We start from the raw sequence: 9,648 nt of genomic DNA, 5'->3' as shown, positions 1-9,648 counted from the left end.
CCACAGTTGGAATTGTATTCTACTCCTTTAATAAGAAGATAAACCTGCCACCACCACAAGAATCACTTGAGATAAATGTCGCATTAAAACTTCCTAAAGAATAAATTCAAAGAGCAGGATATATTTATCACCAAAAAAGTTTAACACTCTTACAATCAATTTAATCACCATTGATTTTCGGCAATCTAACGGTTATAATTTATTGGGAATTAATAACCGTGATTAAATTGACGAAAATCAACGGTGATTAAATTGATTGTAAGAATGGTAAAAAAAAATTGGTGGTAAGTAAATCTGTTCCCTTAAATTCAATCCAAAAGTTTAAATTGTTAGGTGAACATTACATTAGTTGTTTATTTATTATATTTTTCTAATATACCTTTTTACATAAGTGTTTATTGGGGTTAAAGGGTAAACAATGTATAAGTTTATATATCCATAACAAGAAATTCTATAATATTTAATTATTTAATAGAATTTGGTCAGTGAGAATTAAACTCGTAATTATTTGATTATATAAACTCTGATGTCATATAAAAAATCAAATCAATTCAAAAAATTAAACTCTTTCGTGTAGGTTATGTTAATAATTTTTATATTATATTTTTTTAATAAATTTTATTAAGCAAAAAGAGCCCTCAATCAATTTCTTTGCAAGTGATGTTGTATTGCTAGCTTTCTTGTTCTCATCCTTAACACTAAGACATGACAGAAGAAATTTATGACAATTGAGCATAATCATATTTACATAGGGATCAAGGGTAATGCTAACTATTCAGATTCACAATTTACGCAAACAAGTATGGCAATTTGCAGCATCTTGTTGATCGTGAAAAATAGTTAGATCAGGAGAATAATAAGTGCATGGCGCAGCTAAAGCAAAATGGCTTTAAATTAAATTACTAAAAATAGACCATTACAGTACCTTGACTTTATGACTAGTTAAGGTGATTCGTTATGAGAAATTTTTAGATTCAATGTGTTTAGGATATAATCCCACGTCCCGTTAATGGGTTCAGGCTCAAGATAGGCTTCCTACCTAAGGAATCCTCTCTGGTTAGAGCTTCAGCCCGTGAACTCGGGTTGTGGGTCGGCACCATTGATAGGCCTCTTTGGCTTGGGCTTAAGCCTGTAAGCTCGGGTCGTGGGTTTGCATACACGATCTTCCCTCCATCCTCTAACATTCATGATCTCATTTGAAAAATCGTTCTAGGGGCATGACATGATCATCTCTACAGGGTCAGTATAAATACATGAATGGTATTTTTGGGGAAGACACTTCGGACCAATCACATTCCACAACCCATTCTAAACTTAGAGCTCTCATCATTCCTAGAATTTACTCACACACCCTTTTGTTGTTTACTAGTCGGACTTTGGCTAGAGGTGTTCGACCCATCATTGTTAGTCATCTCTTCCACTTGGTCTGTAGATATTACTACTAGCACCCTCGCTAGACATTAATGTTCATCTTCAAACACAATGTAAGAGAAATACAATCAACAATCAAGGACACTTAATAAAACGATATATCATTTTATGCTTCAAACAAAGGTACTAAAAGAATAGTTTGGCAAGAGAAATGTTGGTTGAAAATATAACTTTTCACATATCTCCACATGACAATATAGAAACTTTTTTTCGTTCTGCTGTCTCAACAGCAAAAATTTTCTACTTTAATATATGTAAAGTATGTGAGAAAGTTTGTATAAAAAAATTGTGTGAGAAAGTTTCTATAGGTATTGCTATAAAAGGCTCGAGTGCATAAGCGCTCCAGCTCTCTAAGTGAGTTGGTAATTTAATTTTTAGAAATGTTTCTCTCTTGCAATTTAGCCTTTAATTTTTTTTGTAAGTTGGTTTTTAAATTTATAAAATCTGCAACACATTAGTATTTCGTTTGATGAAGTTAAAAATTAAGGACTACTTCATAACATAATGAATAAATTTAAGAACTAAATTATAAGAAAAGGATATATCTAATGATTAAATTACCTATTTATTCCAATAAAAAATTAACTAGTCCATAAATTTTAATCATGAACAATACATTACTTTGGGGTTTGGACATGGGAAGAGAGGATAGCAAAATGAATTTTGGTATAAGAAACTAACACTTTTCTTTGGAAGTCCATCCTATTAAGTCACATTAAAAAATAAAATAAAATACATTCTAACTTCTAAGGAGTAAATATGTGATTTAGTTCCAAAAGACGTTACATGTGTCGGTTTATTTTAAAAAAATTGTTTATATAAATTAATCTTCCAAGTTATCAACTTACAAGTTTACCATCCTAAAATTATCACGTTACTAACAAGTTTAATTCTCCAAAAACTAATTTGTATAATTGAAAACTTGGACTAAAATAACACAACTAACATCTTTCAAAACATATTATTCAAGTCATGGCTAAGTTTAGTGACATTTTGTGACTTGGGGCTCCCTTAGCATTTGTACTCTCTTCAACATTTCGAAATTTTTTTGAGTTGCTCTTAGTTTTTCATTATTGCAAAAACATAACTATCCATAATTGGACACATTATAATCCATCACAATTAGTGGATTCAACATCGCTTCTCAATTCAAAATCTTAAAGAATGTGTTTCACTTGATTATTTTTAACCTATGTGAGACTATTCCCAGTTAAATTCTCAACAAGTAGGTCTACAAGAATCATGTTAGTACAAGCTTCTTTAACAACCACTTTCATCAAGGCTGACACAATTACTGCTCCCTATGGCTCCTGGAAGTCCCATATCCCTAGCTAAGAAAGTTGCAGCTATTTCATGGTATAGCCGTGCCAGCTCAGAAAGGAATGCTCACAATTGTGCACATTACTCATCAGAAAGTCTCAACGTACCCACTCATTTTGGCACCTATGCTATTATTTATTAGGTGATCATAAGATATTGGAAGTGAATCCTCTCATATTAAAATTTTACATAAACTGATCAAGTGAAATTTTTGTATTTATTTCTCTCTTCACATACATTAAATAGGTCAGGTTCAATCATTACTAATGAAGAAAGATATTAACACAAATTTCACATAACCAAGTCATATAATAAGAGGATTCATTCCTTTTATAATTTGCGTCACAATGAAATTTGCTAATCATATCTGGTATGGTGGAAGTTGAATGACCTTACGAGTTGGTGTTATATAGGTTTGGCATCCCAACGATTCTCCATTCTTATATTAACATATCGATTTTTATTAATTAGTCAAGACATTTATTTTGAGGTGATTTTTAGTTTGGTTTAGGTAATTAAGGTAATGGTTATGAAAACAATCCATTTGTTAAATCAGAAATATGTTTATTATTACTATATATATAGGTGAATCTATGATATCCTGTCTGGTCTAGCTAGTTTGGTAAGTTAAAAAATGAGTGGAGCAGTATGCATTGGGCTACACGACCTTTGAGTGGTGTAGCTAGTTGTATTCAACAAAGTGATTTTTTTCAAAGTGTGCGTATTGCACACGTGTCCGACACGGACACGCTTCGACACGTGGTTAATATTTTGGAATACGCAGTTAACGTTTTGATACGTTTTTTTGACACGCAGTCAACTTTTCCAACACGCGGTCAACGTTCCGACATGCATCCGACACATTTTTTTTTACTTCTTAATTTTTATTATTAACTAAAAATAAAAAAATAATTTATAAATCAATTTTTTTTCTGTTATGAAATTTACATGAAAAATTAATAAGGTACGAAAAATTATTTTTGTTTATATTTATGTTATGAAATTTAAATATTTGATTGGTTATATGACTTATTATAGGCTGTTATATATATTAAATATAAATTATATTATATATTAAAATATTATTTAATATCAAATCGTGTCCCAGCGAGTCAAAATATAATATTTTTTAAAATTAACGTGTCAGCGTGTCGTGTCGTGTTGTGTCGTGTCCCGTGTCATCGTCGTTACATTATAGGTTGTATTGTATTTCATGATAGCTTTGGGTATTATACCAGCAATCACATAGAGTTTGATAGCTTAAGAATAATATATTCCTTCCAAGATTTGCATTTTGGATTTTCGTTTTCCTTTTCTTTTCTGGTTATGAATTTTGAAATTTGAATTCATCCTAAGAATAATATAGAGTACTGCTCCCAAAAGGAAGGTTCTTTAGAATTTGTAACTAAAGTTGAACTTTAAATTCGCTAATTTCTTTTAAAAAAATTCAAATGATATTATTATAGAAAAATATGATGAAGGTATTGTTATGCCCATTTGTTACATATATTGATCATGATTAGATAACATTTAATTATAAAATTTAAACCATAGAAGCTCAATTGTATCACAATTTTCTAGACACGTATACCTAAGTGTTGTTAAAACCTTTAGCAACAGGACCTTTATACAACACTTGTCAAAAGTTGCTAATGCAAATGGCAACACTTTTTCATAATTTGGCAACTTTTTTTATTTGTGATTAATGCTTTTTATGTGGTAACAAATAAAATTATTCTTATAATATGAAAAGAGTGTAAGTCCATATAAAGAGAAGAAAGAAAGAAAAAAATCTCACACAATTATATATATATATATATATATATATATATATATATATATATATATATATATAACAGATAAAATTATCTCACGAAAAATATTAATCACTAAATGTCAATTATTTTATATAGATCCCAGCGTTCAAGTACTAACTTTTATAGCTACGGTCATTTTTTTGTGCTGGGACCAGATATCATCCTTGTCATCTCCTACAATCAATGACAAATTCAAAGTCACATATCTACTATGACAGAAAATCAAATTGCGGAAAAGATAAATGCTATCATCTACAATTCATGATGATCTGTTTTCCCTTCATATTTGTCCTCAGACTTAAAATGATACAATACAAGCATCATGCTTCTCATAATTTTTATAGAATCCTACACAAAATGAAGCAAGGCCGATCATTATAGAATACAAATCAGGGTATTTCCCAAGATGATTATTGAGGCATTGGCACAAGGGGATGAAAATATTATCTGCTCAACGCTTAATGCGAGTGATAATGAAGAACAGAAACATGGCCAAAGTCTGAGGCAGGAAAAGTGCATTTTTCATAGTCCTTCATCATTTCCAAGCAGTTTTTCTAGAAGCAGCAGATTTGCCCTTCCACAATTCAAAAAAACTACTGCTTGTGGGTTATTCTTCAGTTATACAGGTGAGGAATCTTTGCCTATGTTCACATCTAAATCTTCTGTTTAAGAACATGGCGCAACTGAACCTTCTGGCTTTCCATCCTAGCCTCCATAAGTCTGGCTTTCAAACTATTCTTCTGTGCATTGCGAGGAATGCATCCTTTCATGCCTCGATTATGCTGATTTCCTGACTCAGGAGAACTCAACTGGCATAGAAGGTCTTGGGGGCTTAGTTCAACTTTTCCATGTCCCCAGTCAGGAGAACTGATGGCCCCACTAGATACCCTTCCATTTGAAAGCCTTCCATTCATTCCCTCCACAGAGATTATCTTGTAATTATCCCCACTGTTTGGGCCTGACCTCCAAAGCTTTGCAATCGATGATACCTTCTTTGATGGCTTAGTTGATACTGAACAGACTTCACTAATTTCAGTAGTTGGGGTCTCTTCACCTGTATTTTCTTCCCATTCAAGCACACTCCTCTCTGAGACATTACTCTCTCGATGATTCTTGGTCGCTGATGGAGCACTCCCTTCTGGGGAACAACTTGATCCTTGATCCTCAACATGGCTCACAGTTTCCCATCCACTTTCATCTTCTTCTATATAATCATTGTCATCCATAAATACATCAGAACGTCTCTGAAAACTATCCTTACTTATCAAGTTGGCTTCAGGACTCACTGTGTGAATCTTTGAGGCATAACTCGATGGAGAATAAGCAACACATGGTTCAATCTCCCTCTCGTTGTGTTCACCAAAATTTACTTCCTCAAAAATGGCAAAAATATCATCTGGATTGGGCGGCTCGTATGAAAATCCGTTGATGTCTTGGATGTTCACAGCAGCTGCAGCCTGTTGAAGTGACCGTGCCTCTTTCATCTCCTTTGCATTTGGGTTCACATTATTAAGAAAGGTTTCCAATTCTGCTACAAGTTTATTCATATGTGAATACTTCTCATCAAGAGCAACTTTTGCATCTATCAATTTCATATGAACACGTTCTTCACGCCATACTTCAGCCATCTGCAGCATCTTTCTCTCTTCTTCCACTTCTTCCCTAAGTTTCATAGATTCCCTCTTCAATGTTTCAATTTCAGCCTTGTCTTCTCCAATTTCCTTAGCAAGCTCATCACACACTTCCTCGATCAATACTCTGGCCTTCCTTTCCTTCTCATAATCCTGCATGTAGCGTTTTGCTAATAACTTCGAATCTGCCAACTCATTAACCAACCTGGAATTTACAATTTCACTCCTTTGGCGACTTTTTCTTTCTCGATTCAACTCTGCTTTAATGTCATCAATGTACGCACGAATTTTCTCATGCTCTTTGCTCCGCCATGTGGTCCTTTCCTCGTTGACTTTCTTCAAAACATGCTCAAGTTTCTTTTTGGAGGAGTGGTGTTCAGTCTCAAGCACCTGAATCTGTGCACGAGCCTGCTCTAGTTCAGCTTCAAGAGCAGATACAGCAGAAACAGTGCTTACCTTTTGGTCAAGAAGTTTCATCTGGCTGTAGATATTCTGCATCTCATCTGAAGTTCTCAAGCAAACAGGATCCCACTTTGTTGCTCCCTCCATTGCATTACTGGAAAACTGGAAAGAAGGCTTGAGCTCAAGAAGAATAAAGTAGGTTCAAGATTAGCACTTTAATAGTTCACTCTTTCAGTTGTGGTAAGTAAAAGTGGGAAACTTCTAAACTCTTTCCTCAATCAGAAAAGTTTCTTAACATGACTGATATTTCAAATGCTTCTTTCACTGCATCAGTTTACCTAACAATATGAAAATGTTTTGCCCATGCACTTTTACAAGAAACTTACATCTATGCATAACAAAAATAAAGCATCACTAAGTTTCATTCATCAACTCCAAGGCATACATCCAATCTATTTTCTATATCATATCTATTTATTTGTTTAAAAGTTCAACTAGGGTCGCAGTCATGTCAGCCTATATAAGTATATATGTGTATACCTGTGTACATGAGCTTGATACAATATTATATTTCCAACATAGTACATCATGACATTTTACAGTTTGTTGTGTATCTGTAGCCTAGCTTAATGATATAGCAGCCTTTTTGCACAAAGCATAGGCTTATCATGATTAAAATAGGGATTTTTCGGTTGCTTTGTGTAAAGAACCAATTCAACCCAAAAGCTTAAGCTGTAGAGTGAGGCTATATTAATGGTTTTATATATCTTAACACGCCTCCTCACACGAGCCCACTCGGCTTGAAGGGTGGACAATGCACAGGTCCACCTACCTGTGCGAATAAAGAAATTCCACTAGAAAGAAAGTGGGGGGCGGTGAAGATCGAATCCAGTACACCGAGCTCTGATACTATGTAAAGAACCAATTCAGCCCAAAAGCTTAAGCTGTTGGGTGAGGCTATATTAATGGTTTTATATATCTCAACACTTTGTGTCATATGATCAAGGGTGATGCAAATCATACCACTTCCAGAATAATAAGGGCCATTACAGAGCTTCTGAAACGGGATAGGCTGGTTTATATAATGCATAACTACAGAGAAGCATGTGCAGACTGTCTAGTATTCTTGCCCGTGGCAGAAGGATCAAAATCTGGATTGGTCCTCCTAGTGTTCTTACTAGTCTTCTGGCTCTAGACAGTCTCCATGTAGTTTCTCTCTTGTTTTGGGCCTCGGCCTCATACTTTCACAAAAATAAAATAAAAAATGCATTCGCAAAACTGACTGGGTAGGGAGATCATCATGCAGGAAAGGGTGTAATGTTCATTCAGTCTTCACTCTTTACACGTATATGGCTGTAGTCAATAATCTTCAATTATCCAGACCCATTAACATTTAATAAATAAAAAACATAATACCTCACAAAAGTGTCCATCCTTTGTCCCAGAAATGGAACAAGGACTTTGTGATGGATTCTTCATATCAGAACCATGCACCATGCCATTTCGATGACTGAGAAATGGGTAGTCTACCTGGTTAATTCCATGCTGCAGACAAGTGATATCAGTTGTAAACTAGAAGTGGAAATAATGCAAAAAAACTGCCAAGATCTGAAAATAATGAAAATAACTACCTGACAAAGATATGCATTGAAGAAAAACAATTCTCAAATGTCAACAGGTATGCCTAGAAACCTAATAACAGAATCTAGTAAATAAGTACAGTTCACTTAAGAACAAGCATTGAAAACACACAAGTTCCCAGTGCGATTTTTACACTACAGATAATAAACAACATGTATAACATAAATTCAATTATCTCCACAGACAAACCCTAGTCAACTCATTTCTCCAATTATTACATAGAACAATAATGGCTTCTTCAGTAGACGTAAATCAATCATGAATTAACTGCCCAACACATTTTAGGCTTGAAATGATTTATTTATTTTTCTCCCTTTCACAGAAGGTCAGGGATTATTCCAGTACCCATCTTTTTTTTTCTTACATACCTGTACTCATTAATTACCAAACATTTATTCATTACTGGTTATACTTAATGGACTTGTAACATTTATCACCCAAAAAATTTCTGACAAATCATCAAAGGTACTAATACCCTATAAAAAAGAAAAAGAAAAAAAAAGATATCATATCCACAGCAACTAAAAGCATATTAAAGAAACCCTCAACACACAAAATGGAACATGCAGAATGTTGAAAAAGGATGAAATCACGAAGGTCAATCTTGAAAACTAAGCAACAAAAAGATAAGCAAAAACGATAAAACCTCTACAACAACATACTACATATATGATGGGCCTAAAAACACAGTGAAAACCCAAATTTCAATCAAAAATAGCAAATGAAAACTAAAAACAGCAACAACAAGGGAATAGAAAAAATGAATGATGTTGAACAAAAGAAAACCAAAAGAGGGTTTACCTCAAGTCTCAACCGATCCACATTTTTCCTTCTCAACCCACCATGCTTTCCATGATCACCCTCTGCCAACTCCGGCAGCTGCAGCCGCCACAATCCGGCAGCGAGTTTCCTCGCCGACACGGCCTCCGCCACTGCAACCTCCCTTTTCCGGCTGGATTTCCGGCCGAACTCCTCCAGCGAATCGCCGCCGCCGTTCCTCTCTCTGTCATCGTTGATCTTCCACTTCGACGAAGGGGTTTCGGGCCTGCTCCGTTTTCCGATCGGTGCCCCGATTCGCCTCACCCGGGTCGCCGGGGTTCTGGCTTTCCGGCGGGAGGTTCTCTGCAGTGGTTGAAGATCCGAGCCCGGCGAAGGGTTTCGCGAGTTGGGAGCAATGCTCTCCGCGAATGGCGGAGTTGGTCGGTGAGAGTCGCCGGAAATCTTCATGGTCGCCGGCGAGTATCGGCCATTTAATGAATACCCGGTAAGGTGGAGCTTAGTGAACTCTGTGGTGTGGGTCTCTGAGTGTGTGTCTGTGTGTGTGTGTGTGTGTGTGTGTGTGTGTGTTTGAGAGAGAGAACAAGAGAGAGAGAGAACTTCTTCTTCTTCTTCTTCTGGGACTTGAC

The 9,648-nt window shown here is 35.2% G+C and overlaps 1 protein-coding gene across 1 annotated transcript; it reads right to left on the bottom strand.

Annotated features, from left to right (window-relative positions):
* Nucleotides 1-4,677: 4,677 nt before the first annotated feature.
* Nucleotides 4,678-9,648, bottom strand: LOC133298942 (uncharacterized). Its single transcript, XM_061498333.1, has 3 exons — nt 9,044-9,648; nt 8,018-8,146; nt 4,678-6,763 (listed from the first exon to the last, which is right to left on the bottom strand). The coding sequence occupies exons 1-3, from the start codon at nt 9,467-9,469 to the stop codon at nt 5,222-5,224; spliced, it is 2,097 nt and encodes a 698-aa protein (XP_061354317.1). The 5' UTR covers nt 9,470-9,648; the 3' UTR covers nt 4,678-5,221.

This window comes from Gastrolobium bilobum, unplaced genomic scaffold, assembly GCF_033153095.1.
Source record: "Gastrolobium bilobum isolate Gb01-03AN ecotype WA unplaced genomic scaffold, APGP_CSIRO_Gbil_v1 utg558, whole genome shotgun sequence".
In the NCBI taxonomy this organism is placed as follows: Eukaryota; Viridiplantae; Streptophyta; class Magnoliopsida; order Fabales; family Fabaceae; genus Gastrolobium; species Gastrolobium bilobum.
The sequence above is the reverse complement of the archived record's forward strand: the minus strand, read 5'-3'. Positions and strand labels throughout refer to the sequence as shown.